The sequence below is a fragment of the Lampetra planeri genome, chromosome 1 (assembly GCF_965212315.1).
Source record: "Lampetra planeri chromosome 1, kcLamPlan1.2.h2, whole genome shotgun sequence".
NCBI classification, from domain to species: domain Eukaryota; kingdom Metazoa; phylum Chordata; class Hyperoartia; order Petromyzontiformes; family Petromyzontidae; genus Lampetra; species Lampetra planeri.
In genome coordinates, this window is record NC_136107.1 from 37,808,954 (window position 1) to 37,835,870 (window position 26,917).

At 51.5% G+C, this 26,917-nt stretch overlaps 1 protein-coding gene across 5 annotated transcripts; it reads right to left on the reverse strand.

Annotated features, from left to right (window-relative positions):
* Window positions 1-114: 114 nt before the first annotated feature.
* On the reverse strand, window positions 115-26,183 carry HEXD (hexosaminidase D). 5 transcript variants are annotated; one of them, XM_078600125.1, is made up of 17 exons: window positions 26,074-26,183; window positions 23,021-23,117; window positions 16,877-17,007; window positions 14,945-15,086; window positions 13,950-14,186; window positions 12,422-12,531; window positions 11,362-11,449; window positions 10,434-10,598; window positions 9,873-10,056; window positions 9,593-9,664; window positions 9,093-9,158; window positions 7,548-7,683; window positions 7,028-7,110; window positions 6,282-6,363; window positions 5,786-5,887; window positions 4,498-4,587; window positions 115-3,817 (listed from the first exon to the last, which is right to left on the reverse strand). In XM_078600125.1, exons 3-17 carry the CDS (start codon window positions 16,963-16,965, stop codon window positions 3,637-3,639), a joined length of 1,827 nt encoding a protein of 608 aa, XP_078456251.1. In that variant the 5' UTR covers window positions 16,966-17,007; window positions 23,021-23,117; window positions 26,074-26,183; the 3' UTR covers window positions 115-3,636. The 5 variants fall into 5 exon arrangements, with proteins under 5 accessions (XP_078456251.1, XP_078456235.1, XP_078456229.1 ...); XM_078600109.1 differs by having other exon boundaries at window positions 22,987-23,117; XM_078600103.1 differs by having other exon boundaries at window positions 26,021-26,183.
* Window positions 26,184-26,917: the final 734 nt, after the last annotated feature.

Below are 26,917 nucleotides of genomic sequence, written 5' to 3' on the forward strand. Positions count from 1 at the left end.
TTACATTACTGTTGGATCTGTCTGAAAGTTCAAACGCTCAATGATAGCTGACGAGATACGGCATTCATTAACTGCTTCGCACGTATAGACAAGAACGTAATAGAGGCCCCTAAATAGCGTTCGTGATCATTTGAGCATTTATTTCACCAGTAATCAGTCCCACGGAGATTAGAGTTGCTATTTTAATGGTAAGGCGCCTATAACCAGGCAGGTGATATCACAGAACAGCTTCATACACGACACATTCGTCAATAATGTCAACACCGTAAAACTAAACGCCATCACCACACGTAATTATACCGCTTGTACACAGGCTACGACATTAAACGTCACGTTATTAGGCAGCTCACAAACAGGGCCGAGGCATTCATGAGAGAATACACAACTGTATATGTGGATAAACCGCAGGCAACGTGGTTTTCATTCCCATGATTATGCGTTCTGATATTTGACAATAAACAACCACATTTGCTTAATCGCAAACACAATAACTTGTGTGTGTGTATAGTTCGTATTCGATGGAGTAGCATACGACGAACAAAATCTAACACGATTGGCTTAAAGACAAAGCAAAATATACAGCACAGTTAACACCAAAACACACAGGGCCGGTCAGGTCAACACACAATTTGATGTGCATGATGTTGTGTCGTATAAGTGCACGTACATTCACTATGTGACACAGCACATTAGACATAACCCAAATCAGATCATGATGCAGCAGATATTTACGCAGCGCAAGTTGGACCGCTGGCAGTCACTTCATTTGTGCCCACCTAATGTGGCGTAGCAACCAATCCACCACCCCCCCGACTGTGTCTCACGTGCCACACACACCGCAAACTGGAACCAAGGTGCTGCCCCGCCGTGAGCGGGCACACTGGGTCAACCGAACATCCCGCACGACGCTATTAACATTTACTTACAGGGTCTCGGTCCAACCAACCTTGTGAAAGGATTCATTTCTCGCTGAATTGCATCTTGAAGCAGCCCAATTCCTTGCAACGAGAGTTTTCGTTACATTTCCAAATTAGCTTTTGAGACAGATCAATGCAGCCAGAGACAGCCCAATGCATTCAACGGCTTAAGTTAGCACTTACTAAATATTCCATATCTAGTAGGCGGGCAAGGCCTACAAGTGGTTTGTCGATTCTCCCACACCGAGTCCTCAGAGCAGCCACCGAAATTATATCACTCACAGGCCACTCGGTACACACACACGTGTCTTCCAAAAAAACACCAACCTGTTCCACTTGCTCTTTAAGGAGACAGCGAGCTTGTTATGTGCCCATAGTTTGGTTAATATGGAAACATTAGAAAGCCACTGGAGCTCCGCACTTTTAAATCAAGATTTAGAACTCATTTGTTTAGAAGTGCCTTCTGTCTTTGATTTGTTGTCCTTCCCCCGCACCTCTGCTTAGCGCGGTTGGCTACGTATGGTGCGAAAGAAGTTCAACATACATACATACAGATCGCCAAGATCATCAACTGCGTGTGGCCCATGCGTTCCGGAGAAGTCAATCCCTGGTCTACAGGAACACATGTGTTGGAATACAAAGGCAGACCCCACAAAACCAGTCCGCCCATCCTGTGAGGACACACCACAGGATGGGCCTTGTGTCTCGGTCTCGGTGAGACACAAGGTATGGTCTTATGACTCTAAATGGTCTCATGATTCTACATATTAATTGTGCAACAGAGACAGACTCTTTGTAGTGGATATCGCATCAATGGTGACAAAACTTCGCTAAGTGTGGATTTGCTAGCAATGCACACAAAACATTGTAATAAATAGCTATTTTTTAAAAAATGACTCCACTGCATTCAAAACATATACAAATGTTTGAAAACCGAGAGTTCTATGCAACTCGTTGGGCAAAGTTGCTGGATGACTTCTTACCAAATGATAAAGCCAGCAGCAACTAAAGTGCACTCTCCAATGAGAGTCAAACATGGGACAACGAACATAAGAGCATAGAGAGCACGTGGTATTGATGTCGTGAACTCTGCAGAGTACGTATGCAATAAAAATGGTAAACAGTTAATAAAATATATTCTGGATATTTTACTGTGCACGGTAAATATCTGAGAATAGCAATGCCAATTGACTTTGTTTACGTTTTACAGTAATGCAAAATGTTGTACCACAGGACCAACACTGTTTTGTCTTAGTTCCATGATTGCACTTGTAAATAAGTATACATAATTGTCATTTTCCCACCTCCGATTAGCACATTTGGCTACGTGCGGTGCAAATTAAATTCAACATACATACATACATTTTAATATTAATAGTCAGGGGCAGACACAAAGCTTAACCCCCCCATTACACCAATCGTAACCGCTAAGAATGGATCCGACCTCATGGAAATGGACCGTGCTGCTGCTCAGAGCAGAGGTCGCAAACGGGTTTTGATTCCTTACCCGTACCCGGCCGCACCAGGGTCGCAAACGGGTAACCGTACCCGGCCGGGTACGGGTAGGGTACGGGTATCGGGTACCTGATTGCGACCTCTGGGACGAAGCCATGTTGCAGGCGCGGGTGGGTTGATTCTAGGAACTTGAATTGTGAGAAGAGACAAGACGTTGGGAAATGAGTGACAAACAGTTACTCACCAGTGACTCATGGCCTACCCGTACCCGTACCCGGCCGGGTACGGGTAGCCGGGTATCGGGTAGGGTACGGGTATCGGGTACCCGGTTGCGACCTCTGGCTCAGAGGCTTCTTCAGCTAAGCTCCGGGTGAAGATGTATTCCTTGCGCAGGTGCATAACAGCTACACTTCAAATGGTACCGAGAAAGGTCCAAACGCAAACAACGCCGCTGGCTCTCGTCCTCTGGTAGCACCAAATGCAACTTCAGAACCCAACACTTAACAAGACCCAGTTGTCAACGTTGATGTTTTCACTCGCTGTACTCCACCCTTCCTTCACCCACTCACGCAGGCGATATTTCAGTTTGAACATGGTGACACAGGGATGTTACAATTTGCCTGTCGCCATTCAATATTGTCATGCCTCAGGGTCGCGATTCACCTCTGCAGTCGTCCCGGGAGCCCACTCTCGACAACATGTACGAACTGAAAAGAAGCGATTCTCACGCACAATTCACGACAATTATCACGAGCATAATATTCGACTATAAATCGATGCATGGATGCGTTCTATGTCTCGGGTGCAGCCGTGGCGCAGTGGTTAGTGCACTATGTTACAATCCAAGTTTGCCAAGTTTGATTCCCAGCAACGGCTAGCACCAGCGGCGAGTGATTATCTGCACCAGTCCTGGGTGCCCCCGCCCACCCCTTCACCGAGCTGCACTGACCAGCATGGTGAAGTAAGGTCAAAACATCCCCTTTGATCGACATGGCATGGGGAAGCCGTCATCCAGCAGTGGACTTATCATAGTTCATGATGATGAAGACGATGATTAATATCTCTCGTGTGCTAACAGGTAGAGCGTTGGGTTGGGTGGGATGAATCTGCACCTTTGAGCAGCCACTCCCCAAGGCAGCGTCACGAGCCACGGTGGTCCACAATGATACATGATTGAGGGGTGCATGGAATTTCCCCCCGTCCACCCCACGGAGCCCACAGACAGTGCCCAGTGAGGCGCTGCCTGCAGACGACGCCGGCGCGCTCAGGACTTGGGCCGTGCCCGCAGAGCGATGATCTCCTTGAAGTCGTTCACAAGGGCTCGCAGCGGCTGCATCTCCGGGTTCACGTGTTCGTCCAGCCACTCCTCCACCGCGTCCGGGAAGAACACCCTCTCCATCTCGCCCCTCAGCCTCCCCACTATCTCCTCCAGCCCATCGTGCACCCTGACAAAAGCGCGGTACACACGGAGTGCTCAGGAACACAGCTAGGGTCCCCCGAGATAAACTCGCGTACAAATTCTCTCCTGAAGCTACCAAATATTTCTGAGGCGCAACAAGGACAGAGCCCAGCCAACTTTTAGGGAATAACCACGCCCATTCAATGAGCCCCGCTCACACCGAAGAGGCCTCTTTGTCTTTGACATTTACCCTGCCCACTGCTCACAGGGCCTGCCCACTGCACAGGTAGCCCCTCCTACTACCCAGGTAACACCCTCCCACTGCTCATGTAGCCACGCCCACCACTCAGGTTGCTCAGCCCTCTTTCTGCCCGATGATGAGTGAGGAATGAGGCCAGAAAATGTTGAACCCGTAAAAAATCCTAATTTGCGCAAAAAGCTTCGGGACACCTTCGGACAGCCTTTATGAAATTGGGATTGTCCTGGCCAAAGTAGGATATCTGATAGCCTCATTTTCTCTTGGAATTTGAGACACTAACTCATGTTCACACGCTTAATTGATCCAGATATACGTTTACAAAAAGGATAGGCCATTTAAAATGAATTTTTGCTCAACACATGTTCCAATTAGTTGATAAAAATATTTGATGATTTGCGAGTACAAAAGATTAACTTAAATATGATTTCATCACGCAGTGATCTCTTCATGGCACAGTGCGCACTCACTGGCTCGTTTTCTGTCCAAAGTGCTCCATGTACAGCGGATTTCCAAACTTGTGCTTCCGGTGGTAGGGTGAAAACCAGCCCTTCAAAAACCTGCCGATGATGAAACGACAACCAACATCACCAGAGCAATCATCGCCCCCTACTGCAAGAAAAACTTGGCAGGACCCTCCCGAAAGAGTCACGGACTCAGTGAGGTAAAAAACAAGCATAGTCATGATAATAATACATCCTATTTAAAAAAAAATCTATACTTGCTACTCATCCATTAGTAAACTTTAATAAAGAATATTTTGAAATAAAAAGTACTGTAAGGGAGAGTGATGGTGCAGCGGTTAGTGCACTGCACTCTGAATCCGGCAATCCTCAGTCTGGATTATCCGCTACGGCTAACATTAGTGGCGCGTGATATCTGAGCTGGTCCTGGGCACCCCCTTGACCAATCCACGCTGACCAGTGTTAAGTATGGTCAAACAACTTCTACCATTGACATGGCATGGACAGATCTTCATAAAGCAGTATTTTCACAAAGGGCTGTGAATTATAATTAACTATTTATTTTCTTGGTTCTTTCGGTAAAGTCACGTAGAAGGGAAGTAATAAAATAATAAAAATAAAACATAATAAAATAATTCTCACGACGTTTCGGCCACAACGCAAGCAGCCGTCCTCAGGTGAAGACCAGGTCTATCGGCTGTCTCCCCGACAGACCTGGTCTTCACCTGAGGACGGCTGCTTGCGTTGTGGCCGAAACGTCGTGAGAATTATTTTATTATGTTTTATTTTTATTATTTTATTACTTCCCTTCTACGTGACTTTACCGAAAGAACCAAGAAGATGAATCCCTGCAGTCACGAAAGCTTTAAATCGAAATGTAACTATTTATTACTATATATATTTTATCAGGTAAGACCTACTGAGCTATGTAGCTCTTTTCAGAATTGACATGGCCGCAAATGATAGTTAAACGAAATGGCTTGTGATGTAGAAGTTTTTAGCAGCTAAATACTTTAAACTCATATTTCTAAATGTAGAGGGAAAAACCGAAGGAACTGGAGAACAATCCAAGCAACCATGGCAATAACTTGCAAACTCCAAATATACAGGCATCAGGGTCGGGATAGAACCGACGACCTCCTATATAACAGGCGAGGTATTTAACATCTCGCCACCATGGCGATGATTATTAATATTACACGAACCATAAACATACAATTAATTTATCCTACCGTGTTATTCGTGCACATTGTAATGCTTCATAAAGGAAGATGGTTGAGAGCACACATCTTACTCGTTTTTTTCCAGCACCTCGGCGACGGAGGACCGCAGGTTGGCACTGATCCAGGTGACGTCGCGATAGATCTCGTATCCGGGGAACGTGCCGGAGCCCTCCCTGTGAGACGAACACCAAACGAGGCTCTCAGGCGCAGCTTGGGACGCACACAACGTAAAGAACAAAGACCTCATCACTGATGCAGCAGTAGAGGTCCCTAGCTTTGACCTCCCTCGGAGACAGTGGACAGCACTCAACCGAATCCACACATGACAAGGGGGGGGGGGGGGTGGTGATGACACAGCCACCTGCTTTGCAAGTGGAAGTGCGACTATGGCCATGAGTCCCAGACCACGGAATGCATCGCATCAACCTGCCCACCTAGATCTGTTGCACTTAATTTCTCCACTTAGCATCTCAGGAAGCCACTGAGTGTCTCACCAAACTCGACCTCCCGTTGTCAGTTTCTCCTGCCATGGCGATAGAAGGAGGAGATTCTACCACCGCCACTCACCAGGTAAACTGTGCTGCATCGGTCAGGCTCTGGAAACCCAGGAGTTCAGTGGTCGACTTCTTGGCCTCATCAGTGAAGCCACCTGTACGCACAGACACGGTGGGACAATTGCAGCGTTGGGATGCATGTGTGGGACACGGTACATCACAGCGTTCCTGCACAACAGCGACAGCTTGCAAGTGCACGCATTCCGCTGAAAGTTTCACAGCACAGAAAAGAGTGGAGGCCCACAAATCGCCATCGATGGCCTTGAACTGCTGCTTCGCGGAGGGCATGAGAAGCAGCGTAAATATGTAAGTTGAACTTCTTTCGCACCGTACATAGCCAACTGTGCTAATCGGAGGGGCAGTGGGCACATTAACGCAAGAGGTGGATTTACGGCACAAAGGAGGACTCAAATGGGAAAAACGTAAGCCGACAGGAAACGATCGCCACGACCGGAGGACGGAAGGATTGCGAGAAGTTCGTCCAGCCTCACCGTCAGTGGCCAAGTGACGAATGACAAAAAAGAGAGTGATGGAGAGAGAGAGAGAGAAGTAGTGCAGACGAATAGCCAATAGCTCTGCTCCTCCGCCAGACAATTGGAGCTTTACCTGGTAAAATAAAAAAGTTGAGTAAACAAAATAGTTTTATAGTCTCGAGGACATGCGAACCACACCGAGGTGGCGTCGCTCGACGCCCGGAGCCGCCGCGAGAAAGTGCCTCCCTCGCCCCCTCCCCCCCACCACCACCACCCGCCTTCGTACCGTGGATGAGCGTCTGCAGCGAGGCGGCGAGCGACGGGATGGCCACGGGGAGGAGCTCGCACAGCACCGAGTAGTGGTCGTACCTGCGGCACGCACGGCACGTACGCGACCTACATCAGGGCACACACAACTACTCCCACCCCCACCCCACTATCCCTACCACCTCCACGCCCCAACCTCCAGAAATTCAGTCACATCGATAATAGTTGCAGTGTACGTAGCCAACCGTGCTAATCGGAGGTGCGACAGAGGTGAGCAGCACATTTGACATTTGTAACTGATACCTAATTTTAGAAAGCTCCCAAAACATTTGCCAATTCGTATATAAATTGCACAGGGCACAGTTAATCGGTCATTTATATCTACACTGCATTTCTTTCAGTAGTTTGTCATTCGAATGGGTTTCGCTCGGCTCCTGCATACAGAATGGCTGCGTGCGACTGACAATTGTGAGAGGACATCACGGAGGGCCCACGGACGAAGAAGGCCCACGGTTGAAGAAGGCTGCCCTGGGTCTCACCTCTGCCAGCCTGTGAGCGCGATGCCCTGCAGGGTGATGGGCTGGCCCGCCATGCCCCGCGCCACCTCCAGCCACCGCAGCTGATTGTCCACGTGGTGCTTCACCGGTGCCACCATCGTGCTCGGCCCGGACGCCCCTGAGGAACAAAAACGAGGGCGCTTTAGATACGAGCATCGCTCTTGCCATTTCACACGTCTAAACGAATTGAGGCTAATCACGCAAACGCATGGATTCTGTGACGTTTCCAACTTGCGTTCATCTTCGGAAGTACATGGGGCGCCATGGTGGCAGAGATGCTAACTACCCCGCCTGGTATACAGGAGGTCGTGGATTTGATTCCGACCCTGACGCCTGCTGTTGTATATTTGGAGTTTGCATGTTCTCCCCGTGGTCGTGTGGATTTTTTTCCAGGTCCTCCGGTTTTCCCCTCCACATTTAGAAACATGCGTTTAAAGTATTCGACTGATATACATTTCAACACATGATAAGCCACTTCGTTGAGATATTATTTGTAGCCTGGTCACTTCTGAAAAAGAGCCATAGAGCTCAGTGGGCCTTACCTGGCAAAAATAAAAATAGTTTTTTAGTTTTACAGTAAGTCGTTGCTTAACCTGTTTTTACACAATGTGCTTTCGCTAAAACACGTTTCTTCCATGAGGCAATACTTTTGCACAACGCAGAATGCGCACCATATTAACGCGGTTTCTGAGCAGTCGCTGATAAATTACTTTCTTGAGCTGCGCGGGGGAGTGGTGTGGGAATTCTGGGTATCCGCACGGAACGATACGCCATCTCAATGCATGTGCGAATTCCATATTTTGCCAAACCTTATTCTCTACATTATTTCTTTTGGGGGAAGTTCTATCTGAACGCGTTTTCGCTTTTCAGGAACGTATCTACTGCGTTAAATGAGGACCCTAAAGATCAGGACGTCATCATGGTCGAAGCCATTGCTACCACCTTGCCAGCGCTTGCTCGCCTCTGCCGGATGCTGTGGCTGCCGCACAGGTGACGTGTGACAACCGCCAAGGATCTGCCCTCCCAGTATCCCCACCATCTGCTCGGGGTGTGATCCCTGTGGTCGCCGGATCCGAGGTGACCGTAATTATAACGGTAGCGATCGCACAAAGCGAGCAGCAAGAAATATTTTAGGCCGTGATGAAAACTGGACATCTGTGAACCTAGTGGAGATCTATCTGTGAAACAGCTTCATAGATCATTGGATTCCTCCAATGTAGATAAAGATTATGATTCTGAGATCACGGGTCTTGGAACGCTGCTCTGCCCCAGAGGGTGCACCTCGGCCGGCTGTGCCGGGATACCGAGCGAGGGTCCTTCTCGCGCTGGTTTGTGTCTCCAAGTTCTAGACAACTCTCGTATCAAATTGTCCGGTTTGTTTTATTGGGTTAGGTCCCTAATTGCAACGCAACTTCATATCTGCTTGGACTGTGATTGAAGCCGGCTGATCTGGCCTCCTGGTGGGGCCCATTACAGGTCTTGACCTACCTCGCGACAATGGACACGCCGCCTCGTTCCATCGCTCACCTTTGAAAGCGCTGGCAAACCACACCGCCTTGAAGCCACTGTTTGCGTACTTGTGCACGTGTTCCACTGGAGGCACGGGTACATTCGAGGCATTGGGTAAGAACGCCGCCCCGTGAAGCAGCGTGACATTTACAAAAAGACCCCGCAGTGCAATCAAAACACAGCTGACATCAGCTTGCCCTTTAACAAAATCACCCGGAATGCGGCTGATCTCAGCAGACCCCAGGAGCTCAGCCGAAGTTTCAGCCTGGATCGCGCTGGGAAGGGCGACCAACAAGTCGGTTGTTATCGGCGGCTGCAGGTCTACGTGGTGCAGAGCAGAAGGCAGTGCTGCCAAAACCATTGTTGTACTGTACTTCTACGCATGCACATCTATAATGTTTGCCTTCGCCACCCAACAATGACCGCGGTGGTAAAGCATGATCAAATAACGCCCACAACAATGGACTTTTCAAAGGAACTTGCACACGGAAATACGCACAATGCTGACTGAGAAATACCTTTCTGCTGGACGTTGAGGTTAGGCGAGTAGCCCCACAGCATCGGCTCTACATCTCCAGCGATACCGGACTCTGATGGGGAAACACCAGTGGGTACAAACAATTGACACTGTCAGCACGGTTTCTGTGATACAGGCACTCAACCAATACAGCCACTCAACCAATACAGCCACTCAACCAATACGGCCACTCAAACGATACCGCCACTCACACTCAAATGGCTGTGCGACCTCGTGCGGCCCCGTGCGACCCCGTGCGACCCCATGCGACCCCGTGTGACCTTTGAGGGCGGCCTCGTCGATGCCGCTCAGCATGTCGTCCCACACGAGTACGCGAGCCTCGGGGCGCTGTTCCCGCACGTGCTGCGTCACCACGGCCAGGTGGCCCAGGAACATTCGGCCCAGGTGAGAGCCGTTCTGGCTTAGCCACTCCTTCGACTCGGGGCTCTCGCCCAGGTGGTAAACCTGCGCACGACGGGCGACGGTCAGAACACTCCTGCGTACACCCCGCCAACCTGGCCAGACCTCCTGCTCCACGCCACCAGCAATACTCGCCTAAGCACCAGTGATTCAAGCCGGCACCCCCCAAAGGCCTGGCCTGCACCACCTGCGCTGTACTAATCACCCACAATCCAGGCCCGTACCTCTACCGTAGCCTGCACCCGCAATCCTGGCCTGTACACCGACGCCCAAACCTGTCCCTGACACTCCTTAATCTGTTCACACCTCATCAGCGCCCAATTCACCTGCCCACGCATTGTTATGGTCGAAAAGCGCACACACACACACACATGTGTCGTGACAACCATTGATCGCGCACGCACACACACACGTGCACGCACCTCGTCGCAGCCGATGTGCAGGTAGCGTGCGCGAGGGTGCGCAAGCAGGATCTGCGTGACCATGGCTGAGAGCAGCTCGAGGGCGCCGGCGCGGTGCGGGTTCAGCGAGTTGGGGTAGCGCGGGACCTCGCGCAGGCCCTCATACTTCTCGTGCTTCAGCACAAACTGTGGGCGGCAGGCCACACCGAGTCACGGGCTGGAGGGGTTCCGGCCACATCACCCACACACGGGGTCACGGGGGTGGCACTGGTCACACCAAGCGTACACAGTGTCGCGTAGGGACACTGATCGGTGTTTTTACGGTGCCACCGGGAACACAATCCCATCGTGCGCTGATCGGGGATTCTCAAATATGCATGTATGTCATACAAATTCCATCAGCGATAGAATGTACGTGCTTTCGGCTTTATAAAACATTGTTGAACATGGCACACCACGGGAATGGGAGTCAATGATATATCAGGGGAAACAGCATGGAATGGGAAAAGTGCATGGCACAATATGGGCAGCAGGAAGAAAGGAGGAGGAGCACCGGAGAAGGAAAAGTAGGAGGAGGAGAAGCAACGACCGGGCCAAGATGTCGGAGACGAGAGGGCGATGGGAGGGGAGAGGAGAGAGAAGGAAGGAGCGAGCAGAAGTGAGCTGCACGAAGCAGCGTCTGTTTTCACAGGCTGCGGCGACGAGAGATTCAGAGTGGAGTGGTGGTTGGGGGGGGCTAAGAAGTTTGGATATCACTTGCCGCTGACGTTAGCCGTGGCTGAGAATTCAACCCACGTGACCGGGTTCACGGTGCAGTGCGCTAACGACCGCACCCCCAATGCTTCACCGTCGTCATCATCATCGTTGTCACAATAATATAGCGGGCGAGCGTCGACGCGCGAAGCTGTGAACGTGCGAGTGAGCAGGGCGCCACAGTAGCCGCGCTCACCTCCATGTGGCCGAACGTCTGCACCAGCGGGATGACCTCGAGCCCGCAAGCCTCGGCCAGTTGCAGCATCTTCCTTATATCCTCCATGCTGGAGGTGCACACGGGGGCACAGAGGGCACGCACGCTCAGAAAAATCTAGTTTTTACGGCGGGGAGTAGAACATTTTCACGTGAACTCGTGTCATGCTCGCAGCAGCGGCTTTTGGCTGGCCATCGAACAAAGATGGTCACCGCATTGCGCGCTTTCAGATGTGCTTTTTGCGGCCATCTAAAAGCTCTTCCTACCGATATTAGGAAGCCCCTGGAACAATGCACTTTTAAATATAGATTGAAAACTCATTTCTTTCTAACTGCTTTTTGTGTTAAGTTTGTTGTCCTTCCCCCGCACCTCCAATTAGCATGGCTGGCTATGTACGGTGCGAAAGGAATTCAACATATATACATTAAAGCTGGGACAACTCGCCTATCCAATCAATGAATAAAATAAAATTACAAATCACTTTTGATGTGGTCGATTACTCGCGCCCCTTAGATATGGTGGGTGCTCCTACATTCTGCCCTCCCGAAGGCAGGAAACCCCCCATGAGCCACAGCGAGCTTGATGCGCTCATTGCGCCGACGACATCATCAAGCTCGGCTTGTGAAAATCCTGAGAGTGGCTGGGACCATGCTCAGAGTCAGCTCAAGTTAAGCACGGCTTTGAGCCACAGCTCACTTGAGCCAGAGCCGAGCCTGAGCCAAGCCGTGACTCAGAATATGGGGCCTTAAACCCAGAGAGACGCAGCGTCGGGATGGATTTTCCTGACAAAACCACCACCGTCCTACACAGGCTGCTGACGTAATACCACAAAAATTACAACTTCATAACACGGCTGCAAGCCATTACAAACAACAGAGCCATCAAATATTGGTCATTTATATGTATAACATCGTCTAAACGAGCGTGGCTGGGTCGTTCGAAAGACGGTTTTACAATGAGACATTGTTGCTGTTGTTGGTGTTGTTGCTGTTTCTATTGGGCCCCAGGCGGAACGGTGCAGGTAAACGTATCGGGGGCTCACCTGTACGCGTACTGGCTGCTCAGGAGCTGCAGCTCGCCCTCGTAGGGGAACGAGTCTTCGTACTCCACAAGGAGCCCGTCTGCCCCCAGCGTGGTCAAGTACGGGATCAGCTGCACACGCGGTCACACGATGGGACACGTGTGTCGGCACGCATGTCGGCACTTGCGTCACAGTCAGCATCACGAGTGGCAGCATGTGTCAGCATGAATGTCAGTGTTTTAGCGTCACGCATGTCGGTATGTATGTTATCGTGTTCAAATCTGTAAATGATGAGAAAACCCCATCATTACGGAATAACAGTGAGGGTTCCCAAAACTAAGTTTCAAACAACAGCACTGAGCCTTTGTGCATTGATGCAAAAGAACCATCAACAGTTTCTGAATAAGTGCACTGTGATGGTGGCTCAGACAAGAGGACCACAATGCACTTCTCCAGGAAATGCTGGTGGATTTGCATCTGCACAAAGAGCATACGCTATTAACACGTTTCTGCGTGTTGTTGCTTGCAATGTGTGTTAGCGTGTGTTGGTACATGACACATCAACCAGTGTTAGTATCGCAAACGAGAACAGTCCTTCTCAATAAGTTAAATCCTCCCGCAAGTCACGTGACTCCCGTGTATGACCACCCCCGCTCTGAATCCCTTCCCCTCTCCCCACCGTCCCGTTTGAAAACAGACGCTGCTCACTTCTCCTCGCTCCTTCCTTCTCTCTTCTCCCGCTCTGCCCTCCACACTTATCACCCTCTAACCCCCGGACATCGTGGCCAGGCAATCCCTTCTCCCTCTCCTCCCCTTCCGGCACGGGCCACACCTTCTTTCTTCCTGCCGCTCATTTTGAACCGCGGCCCTCCGTGTCCCGTCTTGGGGACTTCCGTCCCGGCGACCCCTTCCCCTCTCCTGAACATTTGTCCCTGCGTGCCCTTTTGAACAACCGACTCTCCTCATCCTCTGCCCGCGGTGTACCACGGGGTAAGCAGTTTGATAAGAACTACAGCTGGAATAGAACTGGGACTGAAGGTTCACTCTGTTTAAAGAATGAGAACGGAACAAGAACATGACTGAGCGGCCACAACAAGGAATCGTATTTCACTGCACCATGTCACGTACAAAGTCAAATAACTAGTGTATTTACCAAGGTTTACGTGCTTACAGTTTGCAAAAATCACCAAGTGGTTACGTGCGCCGCTCAAATTCGCCTCCTGAAGATGCTCCCAGCACGTCGAGCGAAACGCCGGGACACCGTCGCGCCGAACAGCGCGCGGCAGAGGTCGCAAACGGGTACCCGATACCCGTACCCTACCCGATACCCGGCTACCCGTACCCGGCCGGGGTCGCAAACGGCTACCCGTACCCGTACACGGCCGGGTACGGGTACGGGTAGCCGTTTGCGACCCTGGTGCGGCCGGGTACGGGTACGGGTAAGGAATCAAAACCCATTTGCGACCTCTGGCAACCGCCAGAACAGACCCGAGCAGTGGTATTTACGGCGGGAGCCAGAATCGGCTTAACCAACGGCCGCCGCACTCACCTGCTCCAGGTACCCGATCTGTGGGGCAGCCCCCTTGAGGTCCAGATGCACGAGCCTCATGCCGACGGGGCTGTGCTCACGAGCCTCCTCCTCCTTCTCTTCCACCGGGGAGGCCGCCGCCGCCGCTCCCGCCGCCCCCCCGGAGTCGCGCCGATCGTCCATCGCGTGGGGCACCTCGCCCGGCTTCTCCTGCTGCTCCCCGTCCCCGGCGGCGGCACCGGCTGTCGCCTTCTCGTCCTGCGTGGGAAGACGCAGGCGGCGGAGAAGGTTTTGTCCGCGGCTCGCACGACGAGAAGAATAGGCGGTGTGCGCCGTGGACCGAGCGGCGTCATTGAGTGCGGTCAAATAATCCCAAGGCTCTCATCCAGCATTGGAGGGCTGCACATTTTAACTCGCAGTATGTATGCATGTATGTTGAACTTGTTTCGCACCGTACATCATAGCCAACCGTGCTAATCGGAGGTGCGGCGAGCTTGGCATTGGCTAGCACCAGCCTGAATATGGACGCCATTCCATGGTACTGGTAAGAGAGAGCATTTTTACTCCGCAGAAGTGTGACCCTTGCATGAGAACACTAAATGTTTTATCTCAAGCCCGAGGAGAACATGTTCTCTATTTGAGGAAAAATTACTCCTCCTGCAGTAAACTTACCCGTCAGGGTCAGAAAAGGATTGAATGAATTAGACCCCAGGGTACAATTATTATGTGAGCCACATGGCTGCACCCACCCAGGAGATAGAAAACCCAAAAGGGTTTTGGTTTTGGGTATCTATCCGGGGTTTCTTGCAATCTTGCTCAAATTGGCTTTTGTCTGTATTGAGGCACAAGATCGATAGGGGAAGTCCCTATATCATGGCTGGCTTGAAAAAACTAGAACGACCCAAATGGCTGATGGAGGCGGGGGGGGGTAGTGGTGGTTGAAGTACCACCGAAAGTGGGTTTTGGTTCAATTAGGCTTCTACGGGGGTCAAAATACTACCTCGCTCCGGCCGTACCTGCGAGACCTTCTTCCCCCAGAACTTGTCGACCAGGCTGGGTTTCCCCCAGAAGCGAACGGCCAAGGGGCCGGAGGGGCTGGGCGCTGGCCCCCACAGCCTCGTCAGAACCGAGCCTGGCACGGCGGGGCGATGACCCTTCCTGGGGCGGCAACGAACACCCGAGTCAGATGCCACCACTGAGCCGAGCCGGGCCGAGGGGAGTAGAGTGAGATGAGAGGGGAGAGGTAGGGGAGAGCGTGGAGGGGAGTAGAGTGAGATGAGAGGGGAGAGGTAGGGGAGTGCGTGGAGGGGAGTAGAGTGAGATGAGAGGGGAGAGGTAGGGGAGTGTGTGGAGGGGAGTAGAGTGAGATGAGAGGGGAGAGGTAGGAGAGTGTGTGGAGGGGAGTAGAGTGAGATGAGAGGGGAGAGGTAGGGGAGTGTGTGGAGGGAAGTAGAGTGAAATGAGAGGGGAGAGGTAGGAGAGTGTGTGGAGGGGAGTAGAGTGAGATGAGAGGGGAGAGGTAGGGGAGTGCGTGGAGGGGAGTAGAGTGAGATGAGAGGGGAGAGGTAGGAGAGTGTGTGGAGGGGAGTAGAGTGAGATGAGAGGGGAGAGGTAGGAGAGTGTGTGGAGGGGAGTAGAGTGAAATGAGAGGGGAGAGGTAGGAGAGTGTGTGGAGGGGAGTAGAGTGAGATGAGAGGGGAGAGGTAGGAGAGTGTGGAGGGGAGTAGAGTGAGATGAGAGGGGAGAGGTAGGAGAGAATGTGGAGGGGAGTAGAGTGAGATGAGAGGGGAGAGGTAGGAGAGAGTGTGGAGGGGAGTAGAGTGAGATGAGAAGGGAGAGGTAGGAGAGTGTGTGGAGGGGAGTAGAGTGAGATGAGAGGGGAGAGGTAGGAGAGTGTGTGGACGGGAGTAGAGTGAGATGAGAGGGGAGAGGTAGGAGAGTGTGTGGAGGGGAGTAGAGTGAGATGAGAGGGGAGAGGTAGGGGAGTGCGTGGAGGGGAGTAGAGTGAGATGAGAGGGGAGAGGTAGGAGAGTGTGTGGAGGGGAGTAGAGTGAGATGAGAGGGGAGAGGTAGGAGAGTGTGTGGAGGGGAGTAGAGTGAGATGAGAGGGGAGAGGTAGGGGAGTGCGTGGAGGGGAGTAGAGTGAGATGAGAGGGGAGAGGTAGGAGAGTGTGTGGAGGGGAGTAGAGTGAGATGAGAGGGGAGAGGTAGGAGAGTGTGGAGGGGAGTAGAGTGAGATGAGAGGGGAGAGGTAGGAGAGAGTGTGGTGGGGAGTAGAGTGAGATGAGAAGGGAGAGGTAAGAGAGTGCGTGGAGGGGAGTAGAGTGAGATGAGAGGGGAGAGGTAGGGGAGAGGTAGGGGAGAGCGTAGAGGGGAGTAGAGTGAGATGAGAGGGGAGCGGTAGGAGAGTGCGTGGAGGGGAGGAGAGTGAGATGAGAGGGGACAGGTAGGAGAGTGCGTGGAGGGGAGTCGAGTGAGATGAGAGGGGAGAGGCAGGAGAGTGCGTGGAGGGGAGTAGAGTGAGATGAGAAGGGAGAGGTAGGAGAGTGCGTGGAGGGGAGTAGAGTGAGATGAGAGGGGAGAGGTAGGGGAGAGGTAGAGGAGAGCGTAGAGGGGAGTAGAGTGAGATGAGAGGGGAGCGGTAGGAGAGTGCGTGGAGGGGAGGAGAGTGAGATGAGAGGGGACAGGTAGGAGAGTGCGTGGAGGGGAGCAGAGTGAGATGAGAGGGGAGCGGTAGGAGAGTGCGTGGAGGGGAGCAGAGTGAGATGAGAGAGGAGAGGTCAGGGAGAGTGTGGAGGGAAGTCAGCTATAAGAGGTAGGAGAGTGCATGGAGAGGGGTAGCGTAAGCAGTAGCGTGAACAAATGTCACGGGTGAATGGTCGTGACAGGTGGCGGTGACAGTGAAGAAGAGGGGGTGGGGGGGGGAGAAACCGTCGCGAGCGCCTTGCCTCGAGTCCGCTATGAGCTTGGAGGCGGCCAGCAGCGCGAAGGCGAGCAGCAGAACACGCAGCGTGCACACGTACTTGGATCGCATCATCGGCGCCAGTGCCACCGTCAACTGCAGTTCACCGCTCGCCGCCTGAGACACAACGACAGCCACACCGATTGGCTTCCGTGGTGCAGCACTCGGCGTCACGTTCGGGCTCTTGCCGCGAAGGTGCCAACACCGCGATCGCTTGCTCGCGCCGCCGCCACCGGTGGGGAGGGCCTCCACTGGAGGATGTTTTAGGTCTACTCTTCCACGCCGACCAGACGTCTTCGGAAGAGGAGGAGGCGGGGGGGTACAAACACTTTACGCTGTCACACACGGATCTGCCAATCTACTCGCTGTGGCGTAGCCACGTATATCTGCTGAGTGGGCAGAGGAGGAGGAATTTGAAAAATGTCCGCGTTATTTCAAATGCTGCCCCAGCAGAACGAACCGGTTGCCTTTGAAAAACAAGTCCAGTGTGCTCAGCAACACACCTTGACATCATCACGCAAAAGTGACTGTGATCACCAGGGGCAAACCATCGATCACGTGATCCAACACTGCCCGCAGCACGAATTTTGCCACGAGGAGAAGAAGCGTCGCATGATCATCACAAACCAATAAACAAGAGGAGGCCGGCACCAAAATCAGAATATTTATTCAGACTGGAGGAATCCGATGAGCTATGAAGCTCTTTTTCACAGATGTCCAAAAAGAACAGGTCAGCAAGGGTAAGAGATCCTGGGGCAAAAAATCCGGGCAGACGCCACCACTGCATTAGAAAACACATCACTTAAATAAAATGCACGTAATTCGGCTAAATTCGACAAATGCTTGACCTGCGATGAACATTCGTCGGAGGTTGACTGTGTCATGACCTTGAAAGTAGTTCTGTGACCTCTTCGCGTTCACTCTCTCACACAGGGGGGCGGAGAGTCCACATTCCTATGGTGGGCGTGAATAATATGGATGTAATAATGATTGTCCACGTCCCACAAAGTGGTTCTCATTTTACCATCTTAGATTTGAAGCTTTCGTGACTGCAAAGATTCATACTCTGTTTTTTTCGGTAAAGTCACGTAGGTAAAAAATAAAATAAATGAAAACAACTACGTTGTCCCCACCTGAAGAAGGACGCTTGTGATAATTGGTTCTTTACCCTTCTATCTGGCAACAAAACTGACACCTTTTTTACAAGGAGTCATGTTTGCATAGACCGCAATACCTGCAGTCATAATACAAACAAAAGAACATAACTCTGATAATGTGCACTGTCCTTAAAGTTGATTGATCCACACCCGAGACAGCTTTCCTTAGAGCCTAGTCTCATATGGGTTGGACCAGATGACGCCAAAAGGCGCACAACTCAAAGACAATGCACCATCAGAGTATGAGAGCTCGGGGCATAGTGAAGGACGCTTGTGTTGCGCCCGAAACGTCGTGATTTAATTTAGTTGTTTTCATTTATTTAATTGTATTTTTGACCTACGTGACTTTACCGAAAAAAACAGAGAGTATTTTACCATCCGCCAACTGGGCACTGCGGAGGCCACACGGTGCGACTCGCAAGTTGTTAAAGGTTGCCAAATTAATCCAGGGAGGCAAATACATTATTGCAAATGTTCAATGTTACGGCAAAATGCACCATTATAGCCAACTAGAAAAAGAGCGCGCTCCCCCAACACTGCAGGAATGGGCCAATAAATGATCAAAATTGTCGCTCTGGAGCATCTAAGTGAAAAGCCAAGGGGCAGGGAGGAAGCTTACCACCAAACATGGGAGCCCCTTCGCTACCACTCCTCCAGGGAGAATTGATTCTTAAGAGCATTCATCAGAGGCATTTTGGCACTCCCCCCCCTTCCCCTTTTTTTCCCTTCTCTTACAGGGGTATCAGAGGTCAGGAAGACACGAGGGTTGTAGAGTTAATCGAAACATGCGGTTTAGACAGGTTTCCTATTGCACTGTAATCCCTAATGTGTTTATGCAGGTCTCAACCCCCTTTCATATCCTTTGTGTTGTGTACCTGATATCGTTTTGTTAATAATACTTTTGGAATAAAAAAAAGGTTGCAAAGTTCATACACTAACGGTGCCGTTTATGTAAATGAGCATTGGCCACAATAATAAATTAGAAAGATGTTTGCGCCGTTCTTACAGCGCAAAAGTTCCCACAACAAAGGAAGGTGCCGTAGTTACGCTTTGTGAGCCTTACTGAACATTTACGTCGTGAGCTGACTGCTGTGGACCTGGTTGAGAGTTAACGACAGAGGTGGGACAAAGTCATTGTTATGCAAGTCACAAGTAAGTCTCAAGTCTTTGCTCTCGAGTCCCGAGTCAAGTCGAGTCAAAGATGAGGCAAGTCCAAGTCGAGTCTGAAGTCATCAAAATCATGACTCGAGTCTGACTCGAGTCCAAGTCGCATGACTCGAGTCCACACCTCTGAGGTGGGACAAAGTCATTGTTGTGCAAGTCACAAGTAAGTCTCAAGTCTTTGCTCTCGAGTCCCGAGTCAAGTCGAGTCAAAGATGAGGCAAGTCCAAGTCGAGTCTGAAGTCATCAAAATCATGACTCGAGTCTGACTCGAGTCCAAGTCGCATGACTCGAGTCCACACCTCTGGACTTAACGAGAAATCACCAATGGGGTGAGTAACACGGCGAGTAGATGGACCAGATACCAGTAACACGAGTGAGTGAATAAGCGTGTGAGTAGGTAGGCGAGTAGATGGGCCAGATACCAGTAACACGAGTGAGTGAATAAGCGTGAGTAGGTAGGCGAGTAGATGGACCAGATACCAGTAACATGAGTGAGTGAATAAGCGTGTGAGTAGGTAGGCGAGTAGATGGGCCAGATACCACTTACATGAGTGAGTGAATAAGCGTGTGAGTAGGTAGGCGAGTAGATGGGCCAGATGTCACAAATGTGTGTAGGTGAGTGAGAGAATGAGTGAGTAGGTAGACGATTAGACAAATATCCCCTGCATAGCCTGAACAGAATGTTGAGGTAAGTACTGTTCGCGAGCATCTGTGAAGGCCGGCACAGCACAATGGTGGTGAGTCGTCAGCACCACGCGCGTCAATCTTTGCCTCCCTAGCAGCAATGTTTACACACTGCACCAGGTACTCATTTGAGGCTGAGTCGACCTCGGGGAGGCCCAAGACCAGTTCAGATAATCGTCACTGGTGTGAGCCGTAAGCGGGAATCGAGTTCGGGTGGCCGGGTTCGTAGCACAGCGCTCAAACCGCCACACTCCCACACCAGATACCACAAACGTGAGCATGTGAGCGGGTGGGAGAGAATGAGCGTGTGAGTGAGTAGATCGGCCTGACAACGCAAGACTGCAGGGGGCCGTAGTATCTTGATGTCTTTGTGCATGTGACAATCAGGTCTGTGTTCAAAAAAAAGAATTAGACCCATATCTAGAGCCCCCGGAGCAGGTTCTGCTCATTTGGCAGGTGCTGTAAAATATCTTTGACGCCCAGGTGTGGTATGAGTTTTAAATGGCTCCATGGGTGTGGTGGACATCAAAATAGCACAACAACTTCACCGACATACTGTAGGTACAGCAGCAACTTGCATCACCCGGTATACGTGCCAAAGTTGGGCTAACGTCGGGCCAAAATTAGCATGTTGATGGAACCCTTGGATCAACATTCCACATTTAGCGGGTAAGCGATTTTTAATTAAATAGACCGACGGAATAATAAATATTTTTCAAAATATAAAATTCACCGTAACAAGATGACAAACGACTAAGCCGTAAAAGAAGAACACGGTTTATAATTATTAATGCACGCGGGGGCAGCCAATGTCGCGACGCTGCCAGGAACTCACGCAAACGTGGCCACGCGCCAAGCAGCCAAGCAACCAAGACACGACGCTTCGTTCACTCGTGTCCACACGGCCCCGGCATCCACTGAGCGTGTTAATGGGGAGCGGCGGAACCAGGAGGAGGAGGGAGGTGAGGAGCGAGATGTTAACTTAGTCAGCGTCAAGTGCAGAATGAATGACAGCAGCACACAGGCGCTCACACATGTCCACAGGAGGAGTGGGGGGGGGTTTGGGTAAACCACAGGTGTCAACTATAACCTGTAATACCAATAGTTTACGTGGCGATGTAGGTACAATTAAATATTAATCTGGGGATCAACGCTCATTGCAGAAAGTAACAGTGGGGAGTATTTGTGAAGTAGATTGTGAGATGAAGTGTGGAGGATTTTCGAGTATACCCCCCCCCCCACTGCAGACATGGTATGACCTAAACACTCCCCAAGCATCAAGTTCCCTGGATGGGGATTGTTTTGGTCCACGCTCCGAATAAAAACACACGCAGGCAACGGCGGCCCGGCACACGTGGAACGTTGGGCCAACGTCGGTACGACGTTTCCAACCACGTGCCCAATCGTCTTGGTTCTTTCGGTAAAGTCACGTAGAAGGGAGATAATAAAATAATAAAACATAATAAAATAATTCTCACGACGTTTCGGCCACAACGCAAGCAGCCGTCCTCAGGTGAAGAACAGGTCTGTCGGAAAGACAGACGCTGTCTTTCCGACAGACCTGTTCTTCACAGACGCTGTCTTTCCGACAGACCTGTTCTTCACCTGAGGACGGCTGCTTGCGTTGTGGCCGAAACGTCGTGAGAATTATTTTATTATGTTTTATTTTTATTATTTTATTATCTCCCTTCTACGTGACTTTACCGAAAGAACCAAGAACACGTGCCCAATGTTGACCCAACGTTGACACGTTTACCGGGTGTGCAAACGTGTGGAAACTGTTGCGTCAATCCACTGCTGAACCGTGAGTCACTATCTGGTTAGCGAAGGTGGGCAGAGCTTGAACACGGGGAGACGAGGACATTGCAATGGGTCTTGTCGCACGGCCCCTCGACTCTCGCAAATAATAATTTACATTAATTTGTTAGGTGCCTTTCACTAATGTGTCAATGTGCCTTGAGACATTAATGTCCCCACAGCAACCTAATAGCACCGCATCTGTGGGCACCCATTCAAGTACTGTCAAGGTGCAAAGCCACTTAGCTTGCAAGGTCTAAAGAGACTGGATGCATTCGTGATGTGGTCAGAGAATGCATTCAAATCGCGATTTAAATATAACAATTCATTGAAATGTATCAATTTAAATATAACGATTACCACGTGTTAATCTGGTGTGGATTTCACTCTTGTGTAAAGTGTCCAGTTTAAAACGATAACGCATTTTGTGTGGCCAAAGGCTATTTTGTAGTACAACGAGCACAAATAAATAACCACTCGATTTTCATTCAACACTGCTTCACAACAGAAAACATGTATAAAGCAGGCTGACGTTCCAGGCAACGGCACTCATTCAGAATAAGAATATTGCTCTATACTGGAGGAATCCGATACGCTGTGTTCTTTTTCACAGATGTCCAGTCGGGGCGAGTAAGAACAGAAGGCAAGATACATTGAGTGGACTTCATAGTTGCGATGTTATTCTGCTACCAGTGAAAGCACCCATAGCTAGGCAATGCCCCCAACTTTCCACCCCAGGGTGCCCCCGCCCCTCGCGCGTGACCCCGCCCCCACGCGCGTGACCCCCCCCCTCTCCTCGCGCGTGACCACCCCCCTCCCCCTCGCGCGTGACCACCCGCCACCCCCCCTCCCCCGTGACCACCCACCACCCCCCTCCCCCTCGCGCGTGACCACCCACCACCCCCCTCCCCCTCGCGCGTGACCCCCCCTCCTCCCTCTCGTGAACCCCCCCACCTCGCGCGTGACCTCCCCTCGCGCGAAGGGGGGAGGTCACGCGCGATGCATTGTACTCACAATGTCGTCGTAATATCGTCCACCAATGCTGCTGTAACAGTAATTATAACTGACCCCAGGTCTGGTTGTGAGGCCCCCCTCATCCAGCAGTGGACTGATAAAGGAGTGCATGGTACAAGCACTGTATGTTGAACTTCTTTCGCACCGTACGTAGCCAATCGGAGGGTGCGGAACGACCTCCGATGAGCACGGTTGGCTACGGTGCAACGTACATACGGCACCGTACAACGCCGAACGAGGAGGGGGTGATGATTTTTATTTTTATTTCACGGAAACCCACCAGGCGGACACCAGCGCAGACGATGTCGTCTCACCCATCGAGGAGGGAGGAAGGGAAGCTCGCTTACACACGGGCACGTGGGCGCTTCGTCTTCTAGGCACTCATCAGCGCGTGGCTTCCTCGAGCGGCCTCTGGAGGGTGGGAATGAGAGGACAACCCACAAGTTCAAGTTTAATTATTAGGTATAGCCCTGTGAGCCATTCGGCTCTTGAATCGGGTGCAACCGCAACAAACAAAAAACTAAAACATGAACAAAAACATCTTAAAGTGAATATGTGACTAAGTGCAAACAGAAAATCCAAGAAAAGACAGCAAAACATTGCAGAAAAAAACAGCGTACGCCAACGCTGTGTGCAAAAATCCCAGTGGGATGCAAGTCAAACAACAACAACAACAACCATAAGACAACTTAGATTAAGGCCATCAGTCTAACTCTGTACTACAACAGAGTTCACAACTAAGAACGCAAGAGCCGGCGGCGGACATGGGGGCATTCCACTGGAGACGTGTGGGGGAGCCAGTTTTGACTTCGGATTTATGCTCCGACGATTATTATAGGTTCCCCGTCTCCGGGAGGCAGAGTGCAGACGGGCGCGGCTGTGGTGTTCAAGAGGCCCCAGTTACTGGCCACGCAAGCAAAACATAAAACACATTCCTGCGGAGGGAGCTGGTAGGAACGTTGGGTTGCTCGGTCAATGGCCAGGGTCAACGGCGGCGTGGTGTATTCCGCAAATATGCCCGACTGTGAGGGCGGGCACAAGCCGGCGTGAGTAGGTTAAACGTTGAGTTTTATAAGGGCACCACGGGGTGACCAGCCCCACCCCACCCAGCCCCACCCCACCCAGCCCCACCCCTCCCACCCCCCACCCAGCCCCACCCTCCCCACCCAGCCTCTCCCCACCCAGCCTCTCCCCACCCAGCCCCTCCCTCCCCTGCACGACGGACGGACACAATAATCCCCTGTGGGCTGGTGTAACCAGGAGATTCCTACCAGTATAAGCTCTATGTACTTGCAGACGAATCATAATCGCGTATACTCGTCCAAGCTATAACGCGAATATTGTACTGGGCTGATACAGTCAGGACGCGTGTAATGTTTGCCTACTTTAGGTTGGCAGTGGGCTGGGCGGGTGAGGATGTGTCAAATTTACAATGAGCGTGGGAAACGTTGAACATGAACAGAATGTGTCAACATTACATGGGCGTTCGAACGTAACGGTGGCTTGCCATGGTTTTGTTTCACTCGCCAGGCTTGTTGGACTCACTGCTGCGTCAGTTTCGTCTGACGCAGTAGAGGTCTTAATAAACACGGAACATCAAAATAATGGACATCGCTGCGCACGAAACAGCGACAACCACAACCCAGAAATCGTGCGGCGTTTGGACCGCAAAATGTTCCAAAGGCGTGCGAACATCGGCCCAACTTTGGCAGGTCGGCCGAGGAGTTTGCACGTTGTCGATGCGATCAATGCTGCTGAAATTATGCACTCCCAGAATGCTGATGCAGACACACACACACAGGCTATGGGAAGGAGGCCAACAGGCTATTAATTACAGTATTTAGAATTCGTAAGTCATGCGTGTGAATTTCACAAATTACAGTATTTAGTAACCGCTGCTGCGTTGGCAGTGTTATTGACGAATGTAAAATTATTTCTTTTTTCTTAAATTCTGTGTCGCCTTTGCGACATCAGCAGTAAGTCGACAGTTAAGCGGCTTGGTACTGGTAGGAACCTCCTGGTTACACCAGCCCACAGGGGATTATTGTGTCCGTCCGTCGTGCATTCAAAAATGGGAAGGGTGGGGCTGGGTGGAGAGGGGAGGGTGGGGAGGGGCTGGGTGGGGAGGGGAGGGTGGGGGGTGGGGAGGGGAGGGTGGGGGTGGGAGGGGTGGGGCTGGGTGGGGTGGGGCTGGGTGGGGAGGGGCTGGGTGGGGAGGTGCTGGGTGGGGAGAGGGCTGGTCACCCCGTGGTGCCCTTATAAAACTCAACGTTTAACCTACTCACGCCGGCTTGTGCCCGCCCTCACAGTCGGGCATATTTGCGGAATACACCACGTCGCCGTTGACCCTGGCCATTGACCGAGCAACCCTCCGCAGGAATGTTAAAAAGCCCCCCATCGACATCCATTCACTGCATTCCTACAGCGATAGGATAGCGATGATAACGCAACGGGACTTCATCACTGGACGCTACAAGATCCAATCACTGCGATCACGGTGGATCTGACCAAATTAAAGTCTCATCAGCAGCTCCGTCACCGAGTGTCAATCACCCCTCGCCGCTTCCTGTGATACCATCCCACATCGTCCAGCAGATGTGTTGCGAAGCTGTGACCACACGCGCAAAAGGGGCATGCACACGCAGTCGAGGCCGGCACGTGCGTGCATTTCGATGTTTGTTTCACGGTTGAATGTCGAGGCGCACGTGGGCCTCCACCCCACCCCACGCATGTAAACATGAAAACGCCGGGCCAACGTCGGCGCAACGTCGAACCACCGCTCTCGTTTCGCGGCACATTTCACGTCGCGGCCGAACGCTGATTGTCGCCAGGGCGAATTCAACAGAAGCGACATTGATCGTGCGCGCTGCCGGGGTTGAGCAGTCGCGGGCGACCAGACACAACACACGCAGCAGGAGCAGTAGCAGGAGGAGCAGGCGACCAGACACAACACGCAGCAGCAGCAGGCGACCAGACACAACACACGCAGCAGGAGCAGCAGCAACAGGAGCGGGCGACCAGACACAACACACGCAGCAGCAGCAACAGGAGCGGGCGGCCAGACACAACACACGCAGCAGGAGCAGTAGCAGGAGGAGCAGGCGACCAGACACAACACACGCAGCAGGAGCAGCAGCAGCAGGAGCGGACGACCAGACACAACACGCAGCAGCAGCAGCAGTCGACCAGACACAACACACGCAGCAGCAGCAGGAGCGGGTGCGACAGGAGACGACAACCATGTGGAGAGCGAGCCGAGAGCCCGGGGGTTTGCTCAGCTCATGGACGCCGCGTCTAAATTGCGCGTGGCTCGCCTGTGTGAGCCGGGAGGCGTGGAGTAGGGGAGCGGAGGGGTGGAGACAGACACCTGAGCCGGCACAAACGCGCCAGGAAAGAGGAGGAGGAGGCGGGTGCTGTTTGCGAATCGCGAGCTCCTCCCCAGGAGGCCGCGATTTCCCGCGCTTCACTTCCGGGTTCGGCGCGTTGTATCCGCCCACAACGAGCGCCTCGATTGGTCAGAATTCCCGACCTCGTGACGTGGGTGACAGCCGGAGTCACGTGGTAACATTCATGAACTCTTGTCGTGAGTTACAGCCAGTCACGTGGTAACATTCGATTTAAAGCTTTCGTGACTGCAGGGATTCATCTTCTTGGTTCTTTCGGTAAAGTCACGTAGAAGGGAAATAATAAAATAATAAAAATAAAACAATGAAATACAATTCTCACGACGTTTCGTTCATTAAGACGCTGCCTTTCTGACAGACCTGTTTTTCACCTGAGGACGGCTGCTTGCGTTGTGGCCGAAACGTCGTGAGAATTGTATTTTATTGTTTTATTTTTATTATTTCCCTTCTACGTGACTTTACCGAAAGAACCAAGAAGATGTATATTTGGTGTTTGCATGTTCTCCCCGTGGTTGCGTGGATAGTTCTCAGAGTCCTCCGCTTTTTCCCCTCCACATTTTGACACACGATAAGCCTCTTCGTTGAGCTATTATTTGTGGCAAGGTCGCTTCTGACAAAGCTATTAAGCTCAGTGAGCCTTATCTGGTTAAATAACTTAGCTACCTTCTACTCCACCATCATCGTACTCCGGAAACAGAATATGGTAGAAAATTACAACGCTTGTTGTTTTGCATGACGGCATCACGAATAAGAAATATATGCCCACTTCAGCCCTCGCGTGAGTAATGTGCGGTGTGTGGAATATAC